The sequence below is a fragment of the Anguilla rostrata genome, chromosome 4, assembly GCF_018555375.3.
Source record: "Anguilla rostrata isolate EN2019 chromosome 4, ASM1855537v3, whole genome shotgun sequence".
Taxonomy (NCBI): Eukaryota; Metazoa; Chordata; class Actinopteri; order Anguilliformes; family Anguillidae; genus Anguilla; species Anguilla rostrata.
Window position 1 is genome coordinate 4539130 of NC_057936.1, and position 18688 is coordinate 4557817.

The 18688-nt window shown below is 45.8% G+C and overlaps 1 protein-coding gene across 1 annotated transcript; it reads left to right on the forward strand.

Moving 5' to 3' along the window:
- The first annotated feature begins 2816 nt into the window (after nt 1-2816).
- phb2b (prohibitin 2b) lies at nt 2817-15858 on the forward strand. Its single transcript, XM_064330149.1, has 10 exons — nt 2817-2973; nt 3848-3977; nt 5885-5969; nt 6392-6471; nt 6673-6857; nt 8124-8253; nt 10845-10948; nt 11210-11287; nt 13529-13605; nt 15113-15858. Exons 1-10 carry the CDS (start codon nt 2953-2955, stop codon nt 15138-15140), a joined length of 918 nt encoding a protein of 305 aa, XP_064186219.1. The 5' UTR covers nt 2817-2952; the 3' UTR covers nt 15141-15858.
- Nucleotides 15859-18688: the final 2830 nt, after the last annotated feature.

Here is an 18688-nt window from a genome sequence, read left to right on the forward strand (position 1 = left end):
TGCGAGTTCACAGCAGTACTGTTTATTTGTATTTTGTTTGCAAATATTTCCAACACACGAGTTGATGTGCGTTATTGTAGATAAATTTGGACCTTCTCAGATGTGATCTTGTCTAGGTGTTGTTTTTGGTCATTTCCTCTATAACAGTTAAATTATCCTTTTCCTTAGGACATCATGCTTTTGACATTTTGGGGTTACCTACTGACTGATATTTACTTGAAAGGAAACAGGTAGTTTTTTCATCTGAATCACTGCATCTCTCATGATAACACAGGTCTGGTTGAAAAAGCAATTTCAGCGTTTCTTTCTGATTACTGCCTATTTTTCCCCCAGTCAAATGGGGAAGGAAAAGCAATGAATCTAATGTGGGGTAATTATTATTGTTTTATTTTCATGCACTGCAAATGCACTATTACAGATTAAAGATCTTTAAAAAAAGAAAAACAAACCCTAATATTAAAAATCAAATGATAATATTGTTCAGCGCCCTAAATTTGAAGCTCCCATACAGTAAAATGTTTTTGTTCACTGTTCTTACAGAGGTTATTGTCTTCTGCTTTTGAGTCTGTGTGCTGTGCAAGTCCCTTCAGTCTTGTAGCATAGTCACGTTAGCCTCCCACAGTCTTAAAGCAAGTGTTGTCACTAACTTCAAAAGCATGTTGGGGCTCAGTGGCATTCGGCCACCTGAGCTGGCCAGCTTAGCCGGCTGAAACCCAGCCTCATCCTCTGTTGAGCTTAATATCCATCAGGCCACGTGCTAATAAAGGTGAGTGTATCTGTGGCGGGGCTGCCCAACCCAGTTCCTGGAGATATGCCGCCCTGTAGGTTTTCATTTCAATCATAATTTCACACACCTGATTTTACTGATGAGCAGCAACTCAAGGAGACCTCTTGCTGTTGAACAAAGGTAAATGGACTGCATTTATATGGTAAATGGACTGCATTTATATAGCGCTTTTATCCAAAGCGCTTTACAATTGATGCCTCTCATTCGCCAGAGCAGTTAGGGGTTCGGTGTCTTGCTCAAGGACACTTCGACATGCCCAGGGCGGGGTTTGAACCGGCAATCCTCCGACTGCCAGACAATCGGTCTTACCTCCTGAGCTATATCGCCCCCTTAGGTTGGAGCTATTGAATGTGAGGTGTGCTTTGTAAGGTTTGGAATGAAAGCGTACCAGACAGTAGATCTCCAGGAACAGGGCTGGACAGCCCTGCTCTAGCTATTGAATGAGGTGTGCTTTGTTAGGGTTGGAGTGAAAGCCTAAATGGTAAATGGTAAATGGACTGCATTTATATAGCGCTTTTATCCAAAGCGCTTTACAATTGATGCCTCTCATTCGCCAGAGCAGTTAGGGGTCAGGGGTTAGGTGTCTTGCTCAAGGACACTTCGACACGCCCAGGGCGGGGTTTGAACCGGCAACCCTCCGACTGCCAGACAATCGGTCTTACCTCCTGAGCTATGTCGCCCCAAATGATGGTAGATCTCCAGGAACAGGGTTGGGCAGCCCTGCTCTAGCTATTAAATGAGGTGTGCTTTGTTAGGGTGGGAGTAAAACCTACAGGACAGTAAATCTTCAGGGATAGGGTCTGGGGTGCTTGTGCATCATTTGTCTAAGTGGTGATTACATTACATTACAGGCATTTGGCAGACGCTCTTATCATTGATCATTGATGAAACCTCTGGGGCCTTGATGAAACCTCTGGGGCCATTATTTTTTAAATGCGTATGAGTAAGAGTGCTGATTTGGTGTCAGGTTTCCTTTGTCCATATCCTTACCTCATCCATATTACATCAAAGGGAAAAACTGATCCCAGAACAGGGACTGTGTTTATAAGCATTTGAAAGCAGAAGTGCTGATCTAGGACCGGGTTTTCCCTCGTCCGTATCCTAACTTTCTTTCACCAAGAGCTTGAAGACCAAACTGGTTTTAGATTTGCATGCCTACTAATTAACGATTAGAAACGGCAAGTTTGCCCATTGATTTAATACACATTTTTGCATAGGGTGAGATGTGGGGTCTCACGCTAGTTATACATGAAGACCCATGGGTTGGAGATTATTTGATAAGTTCCAATATTGCTGGGTCAAGATTGAGAATGCAACTGCTATGAACGTAGTATATAAAACTTATAATGAAGCTATAAAATTCAATCATCCAATTCAGTTTGAATGATTGAATTTAGTTCATTCCATTCAATTTACTTCGTATAGCGTGTTCTACAGAGAACTGTCATAAAGACGCCTTGCAGAAAAACTAAAGGAAAACTTGGCAGATAACTGGCCTGAACCCCCAAAAATGAAAGCTCCCCCGGTGAGGAGAAAAACAACACCCCAAAGGGACGAAATCTCAGGAGGAACCCAGCTACAGATGGGGAGCCCGTCCTCCGCTGGCCAGCCGGATGTAAGGGTAGAATGGAAACAAATTTAATGATGCTAGGTGGCATTACTGATGGTTTAAATTTGACCCCATGTTTCTGAAGGCATCTGGCAGTTTATTGCATCGGTATTGGATTGATAATTTAACTGCTGAATTTTAATCATTCACACCCTGAATACAGATACCATATGGGTGCTCAACACACATGAGAAAAACCTCATAGACATGAAAGTTAAGAAGTTAAGATCACTACCTGAAAAATACAAAACCTTTCAAACCTGCTATTGCAGCCAGGTATTTGTTTCCCTTTTGAAGTTAAATGTCGAATTTAGAGTAGGAAATGTCTATACACATAAAAAAAGGTAAATTATGTTCCACTAAAATAATCACAAACTATTGTCAAATGTCTCGGTATTTATATTTCAATCTAGAGAAAGCGGACCACGGAAAGGTTTTAGTTGCGAACTTGAGAACGCTGTTACAAGTGGAAACTACAAGTCCCAGGAAGCATTTCGTCTAGTACAGGAAGTCCTTTACGACCTTGGATCTTTTTTTCATTACTGCATGAACCAGCATGGCGAATAAGGAGCCCAGTGTAAGTGTTTAAGTTGATCTCTAATTGGAAATATTACATGTTAGTTCTGGGGTCTTCTTGGAAACATTTGTCTGTGTATGTAGAAACGGACCTGTGCTGGCATGTTCTGTTGTTTGGAGGGACCCGTTATTTCTCTAATAATCATTTCTTTCTAGACAGCTAACGTTAGCGAGATAGCTACTGCTAGCCGGCAAACTGACATTGTGTAATCTTTCATTACCTGATGAGTAGATGTTTGTACATTATAATTAACATAGCAAGCTGTTGTTGACAGCCTTTAGCAGTACCTCGTCTTATAGTGATTGATTACTGTATGACCGAGAACGCGTGTTTATCAGCTTTAGCTAGCTGCACAAAACGCATAGCTAACTGGCGCATTTCAGTGACAGCATAGAATGGCCTAGTATTAACTTGAATTAGCGTACCCAACGGACTTAAATTGTGTGTCTGACGTTTATATTGACTTATATTTTACTGTGCCTCTAATAATGTAATCCAAATTTTCATAACCAGTGTTAGAGGACAGATAGCAGAAAGTTCGAGATGGCCACTAGCAACTGGTTCTTCAGTATAAATAATGACCGCAAGATGGGGTACTCGGTCACGCCAGTGTTTCTTGTAGTTCGGTAATAGTTCCAGGTCATCGCTGAAACAAAACCTTCTAGAACGATTTATCACTTATTGAAATCGTTGATTTCATCAGTGAATACTTAATTGAATTGGAATAATATTGCTTCCCCGTACTGTCTAGTGAAAGAGGTAAATTAGAGGTAAATTAATGAGCATAGGAGGGACTGTGATCACTTTAGTTAATTATTGGACAGATGTCAAGTGTATAAGGATTGGTGACTAAAACCTTCTTCCTCCCTGTTAGAGATTTTTGCAGCACCTGCGGGACATTGCCAGCAGGATGTCCTCCGGCTCGCGGGGAGCTGGCCTTGGAGTCAAGCTGCTCATTGGGGCCGGCGCGCTTGCGTATGGGGTCAAAGAAGCCACGTATACAGGTAATGGCCGGTGCGCCGTTTGTTTTCGGTTATTAAATTTTATTTATTTTTTTACAGGAGATTAAAAAGGTTGTGGTTTCTGGGGTAGCCCTTCTTCAGAGGTTTTTTCCCCATCTGCCACAGATGGGAGTTTGTCCTTGCCTCTGTTGCTTTAGGCTTGCTCCTGTGGGGGTCTAGGTCGGGGTTGTCTGTGAAGCATATTGTGACAATTGCTGTGAAATACACTATATAAATAAAATTTGATTGATTGATTGAAGGCCCTGTTGTAGTGTGTGGCCGGTCCCCACGGTCTGGTATTGAGTCCGGACTGTTCCGCGGCTGGCTGTGGCATCGCCCTGGTAACAGAGAGATCTCAGTGGACCAGACGCCCTTATCTCGTTAAACACCAGCGACAGCCCTCTGGTAGATTAGGCGCCCGCGGTCGGCTTGTCCTGGGTACACCAGGGGGTAGTACCCTCCTCTTCCTCAGTCTACGTGCGAGCTGAGCTGGTGGAACGTGGACTGAAAATAAGCAGTGCCTCGTCGTCAAGGGAGACGAAAGCTTTATTTTCCGACCATTCCCGCATCGGCAGAGGAGCAATGCAAAGGGCAAGGACCCACAAACTGGGCTTTCCAAATTTGGAGGATGATGAGGGTAAAGCATTAAAAAAGTAAATTTTAGAAATCCAGGTTTAGGGAAATCGTGCATGTGTAAAGCTGCTCTCTGTGACTCAGACAGACCTGGCACGGTAAAAGTAAAGTTATAAAGTAAGGTTATAAAATGATTGCTAATGGCGCACACTATTGCATTGCAACATCTGCGCAAGCAGTATGCTGCCAGCTGCCACTCCATGCACCTGATGTTCAGCTGTCAGTGAAAGAAAAGGCACTAGTGTTCCCGAGCACACAATGGTACACAAAGCGTAGTCTTGTTCTAAAGGGAGGAAGTACACCAGTAATGGTCCTGCTTGCCTTTACTTGACCTTGGGTATTATGAGCCTGACTATTGACATTGCTGAGAGAGAAATGTGGGATGTGCTTATTTAATAACGATCCGTTGGTTACCTGTTTTGACAAATCAGAATCCTCTGTTGGTGGAAATCTGTCTGGAGACAGCCGTTGAGGCTAACCATTGACCTAACAATGCAGCACTGGCTGAGACTCACATGAACCAATCAAATTGCAGGAAACCAATTTTGCACTTTCCCGACTCCGAAGGGTCTGGCACAAAATCATGACTTTAAGCACAAAGTAGTGGAGACGCTCTTGCTGGTTGTCCCCCCCCCCAGTATAAAGTGATTTTATTTAATCCCTTGAGCCACGTCAGTGGACAGGAATTGACCCCCCCAGTCCAATCTGTGGGCAGCAGTGTAGCATAATGGGTAAGGAGTTGGTCTTGTAACCGAAAGTTTGCAGGTTCGATTCCCCCGGTAGGCCACTGCCGTTGTACCCTTGAGCAAAGGTACTTAACCTGCATTGCTCCAGTATATATCCAGCTCTATGACTGGATACAATGCATGTCGCTCTGGATAAGAGCGTCTGCTAAATGCCTGTAATGTAAGGGGGCGACATAGCTCAGGAGGTAAGACCGATTGTCTGGCAGTCGGAGGGTTGCCGGTTCAAACCCCGCCCTGGGCATGTCGAAGTGTCCTTGAGCAAGACACCTAACCCCTAACCTCTAACTGCTCTGGTGAATGAGAGGCATCAATTGTAAAGCGCTTTGGATAAAAGCGCTATATAAATGCAGCCCATTTACCATTTTACCATTTATGGAATGTAATGTGCTGAAACAGACGCGTTGTTCAGGGGGTGGACTCTCGGTAGGGCCGCTCCACCGTTAGCTCTGGGGTCTGGAATGCTGACGGCTGTTTTTGATTGGTTCCCAGTGGGGTCTGGAATACTGACGGCTGTTTTTGATTCGTTCCCAGTGGAAGGTGGGCAGCGGGCGATTATCTTCAACAGAATCGGAGGGATGCAGATGGACACTGTCCTCGCTGAAGGGCTGCACTTCAGGTATGGTCTGACAAGCGTGTTTTTTCCACGGTTTAGTCTTTTAGACCCTGTGCATTCAGGCCTCGCTACATGTTGGCTTGCAGTTCTGTTTTGGATTCCTCATGCATTGGCTGTGGAGGTCCTAAGTGCAGAATTCAAATTTTCACACGTGAAAATTCAAAATAAAATTAATATTTCACTTCAAGTTAACCGTACACTACCCTGTGAATAGAAAAAGCATTTACCGACTGTAAACCATCTTTTCTACACATTTGTTCTGAAAACCTTAAGTTATATATTATTTTGTTGGTGAGAGATGCAGGATTTAGGCCTGTATGTTTCACATAGGTTGACATTACACTTCAGCCACATCAGCAGTGACTGTACACAGGCAAAATAACTTGGGATAAGTGTTTGTGTTGTGCTTTATTTTTGCCTGTTAGGATACCATGGTTCCAGTATCCCATCATTTATGACATCAGGGCCAAGCCCAGGAAGATCTCCTCCCTCACTGGAAGCAAAGGTGAGTGTGGCGGCAGTGTGATATAATGGTTAGGGTTTGTGAGGAAAAAAAAAAAAAAGTAATGTAGGAAGCTGGGGATTTTTTGGGGTTGCTGGTTGACCCAGCTGTGCAGACGGACCTCGTGTTAGGAATGTAAGTTGTGTGGGCGTTGAGGGACGAGCGCGGGCGCTGAACGCTGAACGCTGGCGGTGTTTGACGCAGATCTGCAGATGGTGAACATCGCCCTCCGCGTGCTGTCCCGGCCGGTGGCCTCCAACCTGCCCGCCATGTACCAGCAGCTGGGGAAGGACTACGACGAGCGCGTGCTGCCCTCCATCGTCAACGAGGTGCTGAAGAGCGTGGTGGCCAAGTTCAACGCCTCGCAGCTCATCACGCAGAGAGCCCAGGTAAACAGGGGGGTGGCGGGGGCGGCCGAGGCTAGCTGGGCTGCAACGCCAGGGCTAGCTGTGGGTCCACCGCCGGCAAATGCATGGCATTTTTTATCCACTGGGTCCTCTTCCGGGCCAATCGGGGTTTTAAGGGGCGTGGTTATGGCCAAGGGTGGGGTAAGTTAGCTGCCATTTTACTGTGGGACGTGGCTGTTTCGCTGAGAGAATGCACCATCGGGAGGGATTTAGACCGACTGGCACCTCCGAGGCCCAAACTGGGCCAGGAGTCAAGAGCTTTGGGCACTCAGTTTTAAACACAGACCTGCCAGAGCTGTCCGCTCTACCTGGCTGACCTGACTGTGAAAATGCAGCCACGCTGCCGCCATCTTAGGGTCACTGTTTTTCCTGGACTTTGGAAAAACTTGGACTTCTGTCCAAGCAATCCTGCCCCTGTGATGTAATTCAGCTCAACAAAATACACATTTGTTTTTCCCCCAAGGGTCCATTGTAGTTGGGTCAGAGTGTTGTGAAATGACGGCAAACATTATGGAGTCTGCTCGAACCGCACCCGCCAATGCTTGTTACTCAATAACTGCACAAGCACACAGTTTCAAGTCCAACCAGAGCTGGTTAAACACATTAAAAATAGCAAAGTGCAGTCCCCTTAGAAAGTAAAAGGGGAAAAAAAGTTACATTCAGGATGGCTTGGAGTTACGTGTAGGTGGTAGCCTGTAGAAGGAGGTTGCTCGGGGGGAACCAAAGTGGCTTTATTGTGTGCAAGTGCAAGTAAAAATGTATCCACTAACTTTTTGTTAGCATACCTTCTCGATGCACCTTAAGTTCAATTCAGTCCAACTTTATTTGTATAGCTCATTTGACAGAGGCACTGTCACAAAGATGCTTTACAGTGGAAATGCAAAACAACTCCAAAAAGCCAGCCACAGAGGTGAAAAAAGAATAATAAAAGAAAAAGCCATGAGTATAATGTGGAAAAGCCACAGTGTGCTGTACTATGGCATCATACTTAAAAGATGTGAAGAAAAGGGGTTTACACTAAGTGTGTTGCTTGGATCTCTCTCATCCTAATCCTCCTGATGTTTTTTAAGGCTCATCTGTCTGGTGACGAATGTTGGTGGTGTTCCACCCAGTTTGGTCCCTGGCGTGTATTTTCGCTGCTCTGTTTTCCGCTTGCAGACGGCTCTATCGAGCCGTAGAGGCGCGGGGCTGGGTTTGGCTGGCCGGCCCACAGTCCTTCACTCTCCCTCCTCCTCCCCCTCCCCCCAGGTGTCCTTGCTGATTCGCCGGGAGCTGTTCGAGCGGGCCAAGGACTTCAACATCATCCTGGACGACGTGGCCATCACCGAGCTGAGCTTCAGCAGGGAGTACACGGCCGCCGTGGAGGCCAAGCAAGTCGGTGTGTGACCGCGTCTCTCTCTCTCTCGCTTATGCTAACCGCGCACGGTGCTACTGTTAGCCCCTCGCTAGCCCTGCATTCATATAGACCAGTGCTACTGTTAGCACCTCGCTAGCCCTACATTCATATAGACCAGTGCTACTGTTAGCCCCTCGCTAACCCTACATTCATATAGACCAGCGCTACTGTTAGCCCCTCGCTAGCCCTACATTCATATAGACCAGTGCTACTGTTAGCACCTCGCTAGCCCTACATTCATATAGACCAGTGCTACTGTTAGCCCCTCGCTAACCCTACATTCATATAGGACTGTGCTTCTGTTAGCACCTCGCTAGCCCTGCATTCATGTAATAGTGTTTCTGTTAGCACCTTGCTAGCCCTACATTCATATACTAGGATGATGCCCTGGATGATGCCCTGTTGTTCCTGTTTATAACACAAGATAGTGATCAGTTCATAGTCGTCAATTCAAACAAGAACATGAAACAATTTTACTGAGTGGATTAACACAGATCTGGGAAGAATTACTGGAGTTTACTCGAGCGTCTATTAAGTCAAGGTTAAATCAAGTTTCTTTTCAGATTACTTTAGGCCATGAACAGCATGTGAAATAAGATCAGTGGTGCAGTGTTCTGTACTCTCTACCTGCTCTTCTCTAGAGCTGTCTTGGCCTCAAATGCATTTGTATATACAAATGCAAATGCATTCATGTACAAATGAAAATTCTTTAAAAGGGTTAAACATTTCTGTAGAAGTGCAGGTGCTCTCCCCCTCTGCAAAATACAAGAAATTCCTTCTTTTTGGACTTGCTTTGTGTATTTTTCAATGTAAATATTTACAAACTGATTGAAAAGGTTTTTTTTTACAAGAAAAGGGAAGTGTTTACAAAGAGAAATAATCCTCACCATTTTCAATTTCCTTTCCTAAAAAATAAGAATTCATTTTGAAACAAGCTATAAAACAGCCCCCCTCACAATAAAGCATGCAAAAAGAGTTAGTTTAAATGTGGTAAATGTGATCTTCTCTTGGGTTACAGTGAACAAATGGCTTATTTAATAAGAAATGGGCAATATACAAAGCATAAAATATTTAATTCCAGAATGAACTAATACTAAATAATTTATGTTTCGATTAAGTTGAATTAATACAGATATGTGTGTGTTTGATTGTAACCAGGTCTTAATTGAAAACCAGGTCTTGAGATTTAGGGTGCAGATAATATTTCTGACCAGTAGAGGTCGCTGTTTCTCTGAAAAGGTGTGCTTTGTTGGAGGCATGCATCAAACATTAATTTATGTTAGAAGTTGATTTGTCCAGTGATCAGGTGCTCTGAACTTGTGTGTATGCCATGTCCTCAGTCTGTAATATATACTTTAATTGGATGGCTTATTTATTCATTTTAAAAAAACAATTAATTTGGTGCCCAACGCAGGGCTGAGTATGTGCGGTTCCCACCCGATTTGGAAGAGTGTAGGCGTTCGCGGTTCTCCTCCGAAACACGTGGTGTTGTCAGTCTGCTTCTTTGCACATCGCAGACTACAGCTAAGCTCTCGCAGAGTGGAGCCAGAGGAAGACTTTTCATATGCTGCTCTAGCATGCAGTCCACAGGCGCCCCATCGACCAGCGGGGGTCGCTAGAGAGCAATGAAACGTGGACCCCCTAACCACCTGAACCCTCCCGTACCTTAGGCAAAGCAGTCGCCAACAGCGGGTTGCCCTTGTGGATCTACCGGCCGCAGTGGCTCTGGCGCAGTCCGGTTTAGATATGAATCTGTGGGGTTTGTTCATGCGCCACAGCATGGCGCCTTAACCGAATGAGCCACCCAGCAGCTTCAGGATGGCTCGTCTTTCGGTGGCTTTTTCTTTTGTGTATTTTTTGACGATAATGCTAATCGGTGGGAGTAAAATTTCTGCCTCGATTCCTGTCATTTTAGGTAATTCAACTTAAACTTGTGTTGACTTTACAAAGAGCTTTGCCCTTGATAGGGCATTGTTAGCACCATGCAATTTAAAGGGGTTTTTTTTTTGTTGTAGAATTTCTTTTGAAAAGAAGATTACAATGGAACCTTAAAATGAAGGTTTTGGTTGAGCAAAAAGGGTTGCAAAACGAGCAGTAAAAGGAGCACAGTAATGATTTTGTAACGCTATAATGCCTGAATCAGGTGTTTTGTGTGGCAGATTAGACCAGTGATTTTGCACAGCATTCTAAGAGGATGAAAGGTGCGTGATTGGAGCTCTCTTGGAGCTCAGAGACCTGGCACACACACTCCAGGCTTCTCCCAGCTGTGTGTGTGTGTGTGTGCGTGTGTGCATGCATGTGTGTGTGAGTGTGTGTCATGTGTGTGGTGTGTGCCGCAGTGTGTTGTCTGTGCTGTGTGCGTGTGCAAGTGTTGTGTGTGCTGCGTGCGTCGTGTGCGTGCGAGAGTGTTTTGTGTGTGCATGCGTGCGTGCAGTGTGCGTGCGCTATGTGTGTGTTTGTGTGGTGTGTGCTGTGTTTGCGTTCATTGTGTGCGTGCGTATGTATGTGTGTGTGTGTGTGTGTGTGTGTGTGTGTTTGCTCATTCGTGAGACTGCATGTTTGTGTGTCCACAGCCCAGCAGGAGGCCCAGAGGGCTCAGTTCTATGTGGAGAAGGCCAAGCAGGACCAGCGGCAGAAGATCATCCAGGCTGAGGGAGAGGCTGAAGCTGCCAAAATGGTAAATGCCCCTACCCCCCCCAAACCCCCCTCCCGGAACTGTTCTCGTCAATAACAATAACTTTCAGAAATTATGTTGATCATTATTTCATGTGTCTGAGACAAGCTTTTGTCATTGCACATATCGATTGTCTGTATTTACAGATAGTGCTCATTACCAACACCGGTCCCTCATTGGACGTTGACGGTTTATATTCAATGTGGAAATGAGTTAAAGGAATTAAAGCTTCTTTTTTCTTCTTCTTCTTCTTTTGACTGACAGTTGGGAGAGGCCGTGACCAAGAACCCCGGCTACCTGAAACTCCGACGAATCAGAGCAGCCCAGAATATCGCCAAGACGGTACGTAGGGACCGCCTCTGGAGGTGGCCTCCAACTCTGCTTTACAGTACAACCGCAAATATCGCAGAGTGACGGCAGTCCAGTCATTTTTACTCAAATACAGAGCAGTTTGCCAGTTCCTGGGGTGGGTCCGTGTAAATTGCTCTTGCTGCAGTCAATATGTTGCTTTTTGCTTGTTGAAGTGCATTTGAATGTCGTTGCATAGGTTGTCCTTGCTGTTTTTTTATGATGCCCCCCCCCATATATCACTCTATATAATGCATTTCCTCTTAAACAAACAGCGCATCTAAATCTGCAGTCAGCAGTTCAGTCTCGGAGTTGATCGCAGATGGAGTTACGGGGCGGGCGTGTACATTTAGAAATCAAATTGAGCTTCCTGTTTCAGGTACGGGTGAAAGACGCTCTGCCAGGCTTCTTTTGGGGAAACTGATGGTTTCCTGGCCAATAAGGAACGCCGAGGGTCTGATTAATTTCGGCGGGCCCAGACTAATCCCAGCCGGGCTGCATGTTGCAGGACCTATTTGATTTTGACTAGGAATCCGGGGAGGGGTTGGGGGGGGGGAAACTTTAGCCGTAGATTGTTAGCTCCCCCTCAAGCCAGTCCCGCTAAGAAGTAAAAAGTGGAAAAAACTGGGACCGCTATCGTCTGCGTTTCCCGCAGAGCGAGAGACCAGAGGACGTGTGTGAGGGCCGTCCTTCTGCCTGCGCTGAATTAGATGAGATCAGATTAGATTGAAATGACTTTCATTAATTGCTTTGGTGCCTGAAAGCTTGAGTGTGTGTCATTGTTCAGACCCGGCCTCTCTCTCCTTTCACGGCTCTCCTTCTCTCTTTTTCTTTCCCTCTTTTATCCGCAGAGCGCTTTGTTGTTATTTAAAGGCATTTATGAAAACGGGTCTTTTTATTTCCGAGCTTGTGCTGTCAACAGATCGGTTCTTTTGTCATTCAAATTTATTTATTTATTTTTTGCTCCTTAAAATACCAACCTTCACTTTTTTTCTCGGCCCTGTGAAGTTGTCGAACTGAGCGGACTGCGGTTTTGCGCAAGGGGGGGGTAGCGTTCTCCGTTCGTTTCCCTTTAACTAGTCCCGTCGGAAATCCGCACGGTGAGTCGGCGTAACCTTTCTCCAGCTGTTCCGGCTCTCTCCAGCTGTTTTCTCTTTCTTCGAGGGGGGGGGCGAGGGATTGCGATGCGATTCCCTGCGGAATTTCGCGGCTCTGTTGCGAGGGCCCGGGTGTTCCCAGCGGCCGGCTGGCGGGTGAAGCGCGTCGGAAGGCCGTAACTCAAGGCTGCGGGACCGGGCCTTGACGTGACGCGGCGGAGTGGATTACACGCCTTTCAGCGCCGCCCGTCACGGCGGAAACGAGGCCGCGTGCAGCGATGTGGAGAGAGCGAAAGGGCGAAGGAGACGAGTACTGGAAGAGGAGGGGGAAAAAGGGACGACTCTGTTCCTTTCTTCCGTAAATCTCATCCTCGTCCTCCTCTCTGAAGCGGTGAGAAGCTACGCGAACGGGACGCCTGCGAGTGCCGTCCCTTTGCTGACGCCGTCGGAGGGCCCCAGAGGAAGGCGGCCATTTGTAAAGCTTTCGACCCGCTTGGGTTCGTTCCCGTCGCTTATTTTACCTCGTTGCGTCTCCTCCTCGCGTCCTTTCCTTCGCTCCTTCGCTCCACCCAACGAGGAAGAGAGGCGAAGAGGACGGTGGAATCGAGGCGACGGGTGTTAGTCAAATGGAACGTCCCTGCTTAGTCGAGTGTCAGTCTGAAGAAACGTCAATCGCATGTGTGGACAGGCGGACCCACAAGTGGATCATTTACACGTCACGCGTTCTGACAAAAAACACTCCCGCTCGTGTTTCCTCACTGAAGCATCCTCCAGGACCCTCCTCGCTCCTCCAAGGAGCATTTGAAAGATTTGGAAAGTCCTTGAAGATGGCGAGACTCGAAACGCTTTCTGGGTCACGTGAGGACCGAGGAGATGAGGACGAAGGAACCAGGCAATCGGGATGAATGCCTCGAGTTCCGTTTAAGAAGGCAGGCTGCAGTGTGACAGAACCCCATTTCATATTCATTGTTTTTTTTGGGATTGCACCTGCTCTCCGGATGTATTAGACTTGGCGTGTTTGTGTTGCTGTTGGAGCTAGTTTTGTCCCGCTTGTGTCAGGCAGTGCTTGGAACTGCAGACCTGGTTTAATGTCCCTAGCAGGTGGTGTATTAAGTGTGTGTGTGTGTGTACATTCCAGGTGGCGGCATCACAGAACAAGGTGTACCTGAGCGCAGACAGTTTGGTTCTGAACCTCCAGGACGATTCATTTAACAAGTAAGTCCCTGTTCCATTTCTGTTCCATTTTTTTTATTTTTATTTTTTTTATTTTAAATTAGCAACTTTCAGTCTGGCCTTCTCCTATTGCACGTTAAGGACAAGGACGAGAATCCGTCAGTGATTTTTTTCTCCCCCCCCCCCCGAAAATGAACTTACGGTTTCCAGGGGAACCGCTGGCTAATTTAGCCGAAGCCCTGAGGGGCTTCCGCTGGAAATAAACTCCGCAGGAAGCCGCCGCGTAATTGGCTTCGCTTCTATTTTTGGCGGGAAAAGAGAGCTTCGGCTCGAGCAGATGTGCGAGCGGCGGTTTTCCCAAGTCACGTTCGCGCTCGTTCGGCGACACCTGCTGCGGTCTGGGGGGCGAAGCGCGCCGTTGCGCGGTAAACAGGATGTGACATACGGTGGCAGTTGCATGCGCTTCCTGTTTCTGCTGTTTAAAGAGGCGTTCCTGTGTGCGCTCCACTGAAACCGGTCTCTCTCTTTCTGTCTGCTTTAACGCTGCGAAGGATTCTGACTGTGCGTCCTCTCGTGTGAAGCGCAAACGCGGTCGCTCTGCGCCGTACGCTTTAACGCGCTATGAGCGCTATGTTCTGCGCCGATGGCGTTTAGCCCACCGTGTGTATAAAAGAGAACGAGATGGTGAATTGTGCCAAAATTATCCCCTCAAGGAAATTAAATTCCTTCATTGCTGCCAAGCCTTAAAAAAAAAAAAGCACTCGAACAAAAGAAATAAACGATTTTGTTGCCGAACTATAAAATAGTGGACGTCCTTTATCTCGTCTGAGAGGTGGCTTTCAGCAGCGCAATGCAGTACTCCCCTCCATTGCTCTTGATGTCAGCCTGATCTCGGGGTGTCTGTGATGTCACCCTGATCTCAGGGTGTCCGCGATGTCAGCCTGATCTCGGGGTGTCCATGATGTTAGTCTGATTTCGGGGTGTCGCGATGTCAGCCTGATCTCGGGGTGTCCGTGATTTCTGGGTCTAACCGTTGATTTGGAATGGAGTGAGTGGGTCGGTGGCCTGAGAGATGGGCGGCTGTGTCTCGCTACCGGTTAACGGCACGGCACCGCACGCCCTGAAGGGGGCGGAGCTTAAAGGAGCGTCGGTGAGAGACGGAACCCTTCCGGCCTCTCTCTCTCTCTCTCGGACCGACCGCGCCCCGGCCCGGTCCACGAGCTCGCTCCGCGACCGATCGATCGATCGCTAATACAGAGCGAGCTGGGACATCCCGGGAGCAGGCTGACGGTTTGAGAGTTTTTCCAGCGTGGTTACGGAGAGCCAGAGGTGCCATCTTATAGCGATGAAAGTGCGTTTGGAGCAGTCGAGCTCTGACTCTGTCTGACTACCGTCTCCTGGGTCACTGTGACTCAAGTGTTTTTTTTTTCTTCCCCAGAACATTCTAGTTTTACCACGTTTCTGCAGTTCTTATTCATTATGTGATAATGGTTCCTGTTGTGTGTGTGTGCAGCCTGAATAAATCTTTTTTTTTTTTTTTTCATTGCAGTTTATCACTGGGGGATATGAAGAAGTAACCTTTTCAGACAGCTCTTTCATTCCACGTTTCTGAGACGTATACACATATATCCATCAACCGTAAACAAGTTTCTGTCTCTTATGTGCCAGTTTCCGGTTTTGTTTGAGGATGACGTACCATCTCAGTTAAGACTCAATTAAGACTCAGTTGAGACTCACTTAAGAGTGAAACAGTCCCTGATTCACTCTTGAGTTTAGGCTGCAGTTCCCTGGTTCCTTCTCCATGAACTAGTTGTTGAGTCGATGTTAATTTGAAGGAATTTTACGATTTTACATCTGAGACTCCCCTTTTTGTTGCTGTATCAGGATAGTGAAATGTACCAGATGTTGTAGAGATTGTGGAAAACCATAAAATTTCTATATATATTTTTCCTTTTTTTTTCATTTAATTTAAATCTGAAGTCCGGACTTGAATGCCTCGATTAGTTGCTGTAAACCACCTCAGCATTCACTGTGCGACCTTTGCATTGGTCCAGATGTGTGTTTTTTTTTTATGTTGATTTATCATTGCTGTTGGGCAGACCAGCATGAGCTCACAGGCGCAAGCGATTTATGAACAGTCAGTGGGACTGAGGTAATCCGGAACATAAGAGCTGGTGTCTGATTGGAGGGGAAGAAACAGGTTCTGCTGAGCATTTTAGCTTGGCTTCTCTCTCTCTCTGTGTGAAACGTGGCTTCAAAAAGGACAACACAATAAAAATGTTTTTTTTTCCAGTTTCCGAAGTGTTTGAGCTGCTCTTTTCCTCAGCAGGACGAGGGATTTCGGGGGGGGGGCTGGGGGGAGGGGGCATCATTAGGATACGGGAGGGCTTGCTTGTACCTCATTTGTTCAGACATGTGCACAATAATTTCCATTTCCATGTCCATTCCCACCGTTCCTTCAGTCCAGACAGCTGAATGTTGGTAAAACGGTTGGTAAAACAGCCAGCCAGATGTAATTTATGTCCTTGGCATTTATAGAGACTGGGTCCACATATTCCTGAAGGGTCTCAGAGTAGTATCCTGATCTTGGGTCAGTGTGTTGCCTTTCAGCACATAATTGGTTACAGTGCTGACAGTTGAAACCCGTAGTTGTATTCATAAAGCTTCTTGGGTGCTGATCTTGGATCAAGTTGTAGATCCTGACCTCATTCGTCCTCATCCTGGTATGCAGGATTATTCTGAGGCGCTTTGAGTTTGACCACTGAAACAAGATTAGCTCTCCTGCTGGGAGATGCTTTATGAATAGCACAGCATACATAACGTTGCATAGCATTATGATGAAAACAGGCCGTTTAGTCCAATAAGGCATGCCATTTTCCTACCACTGAAGGGTACCTAGTGTTACAATTTAGGTAGGATCTAGCACCATATCAAGCCTGGTCTTGAAAACCCCCCAGAATTTCTGTCTCGACTAAATGACCTGGAAAGGTATTCGACACGGGTAACTGGTCTCTCTGTGAAAATTATTCTTAATGTGTGGAATTTACCAATTTCCATTTATGTCCCGTTGTTCTAATAACATAACTGAACCTGAAGTATCTGCAGTAGTTAATTTTATAAATCCCTTTTAATAAATTAAAAACCCTCTATCGATTTGTCCATTAGTCTCCTTTTCCTAAGCATCTTAAGTTTTTCCTCATAACTTTTATCTTTCATACCAGTAAGCAATTTAGTTGCCCTTCTTTGAACCTTTTCCAGAGCCTCTATATCTGTGTTGTCGTAGTAGAGTCCCCAGAACTGCATCCAATACTCTTACATTTGGTCCTGCAAAGGAATTGTGTAAGTGTTAATTCCTTGGATTTATACTCCGTACTTTTGGCTGTATACCTCTGCATCCTGTTTTTTTCTTCTTTTTTTTTTTAAACTGCTGCAGCTCAGTGCATTTAATCAGCTGCCTTTTAACTGCTTTAATCAGCTACTACTCCCAAGTCTTTTTCAAACTGAGCACATTCCAATTTTGTTCTTCCCATAAAGTAATCCTGTCTTACATTTTTATTTCCCACGAGTAGAACTTTACATTTATCTGTATTGAGTGTCATTTGCCAGTTTTCCGCCCACTTGGGGATTCTGTTTAAATCTTCTTGGATTACTGTAGTAGATTCTAAACTATTAGCTGGGCCTCCCCGTTTTGCATCATCTGCAAATTTAACTAATGTGCTTTTAATGTTCCTGTCATTGTTGCTTATGTAAATGAGGAAGAGCAGTGGTCCCAGCAAAGATCCTTGTGGGACTCAACTTTGCTCAGATAAGATCCCTCCTACTAATACTAATTGTGTTCTATTCTGTAGCCAGTTCTGAAACACCTGTAATTCCAACTGTCTTCATTTTGATAATGAGTCTCTCATGTGGTACCTTATCAGATGCTTTTTGGAAATATAAATATATAATATCCTCATCCTCGCTACAAACAAAACACTTCCCCAAGGTAGCTTCCCCAAGGAATGCCAAATGTTTGTGAGGCATGACCTTCCCTTGCGAAAACCATGTTGGCTATCCCTTAGGATGTTGTTATTTCCAAGAAATAATTCTAGCTTATTATACTTGTGATGCAAGCAGAACTGACAGGCATGTAGTTTCCTGGGTCTGTGCAGTCCATTTTCTCATATATATATATATATATATTATATTGCCCTGCTTCCAGTCGTAAAAGCAAGGTAATATAACACCAATATATAATACAGCGTCTTTATTAGTAGTAGTCCCTGGGTGCTCTGGCCAGTCAGCTCACGCCATCTCCTTCCGCTAGCTCTGTATCCCAGAATGCAACAAATGCCAGCTTCGCTTCAGCTGTGTATGTTTGTACGAAATGTAAGCCATTCTGAATGAGACCATCTGCTCAATGGCATGTAAATATTGGTGCGTGCAGTTTTGATCATAATCCCACCATCCCATTATGTCTCACAAGACATTAGTGTTCCTCAGTTCATATAAATGTTAGTTCAAGAATCAATTTCTATTAAACAAATAAATGAATACAATAAACATATGCTATATTCACTGTATATAAAGTGTTTGGAGGGGCTCGTTTGTACTCAGGAAGCTATTCATGATGTCTCCCACTAGGTGGCGCCAAATGCAAAGCTATAGCCTGCTACTCTCAGAGGACCCACAGAGGGCGGGGGGAGCTGGGGGGGGTTGTTTGTGTAGGCTATAGATAGCTGGTACCAACTGATCCGAGACCAGCCAACACAACCTTAATCCTGACCCGTACTGTGGCTGTGTCGGGTGTTTGAGGTGCATGTTTGTCTGAGAGTGAATGCGTGTGTGTGTGTGTGTGTGTGCGTGTGCCTGTGTGTGTGTTTGTGTGCCTGTGTGTGTGTGTGTGTGTGTGTGTGTGTGCGTGCATGCCTGTGTGTGTGTTTGTGTGTGTGCGTACGTGCGTGTTTGTCTGAGAGTGAGTACGTGCGTGTGTGTGTGTGTTTGCGTGTGTGTGTGCGCCTCTGAGAGTCTGTGATGTGTATGTATATTTATGAGTCTGTGCGTGCCTGCACGTGTGTATGTGTGTGTGTGAGAGAGTCTGTGGCTTGTGCCTGTGTGTGTGTGTGTGTCTGTGATGTGCATGTAC

Excerpts from the sequence above, each read along its gene's own strand:
- phb2b (XM_064330149.1), top strand. The coding sequence starts at position 2,953 with ATGGCGAATAAGGAGCCCAGT. Across the intron at positions 6,858-8,123 it reads TCATCACGCAGAGAGCCCAG|GTGTCCTTGCTGATTCGCCG; the intron begins GTAAACAGGGGG and ends CCCTCCCCCCAG. Across the intron at positions 11,288-13,528 it reads CCCAGAATATCGCCAAGACG|GTGGCGGCATCACAGAACAA; the intron begins GTACGTAGGGAC and ends TGTACATTCCAG.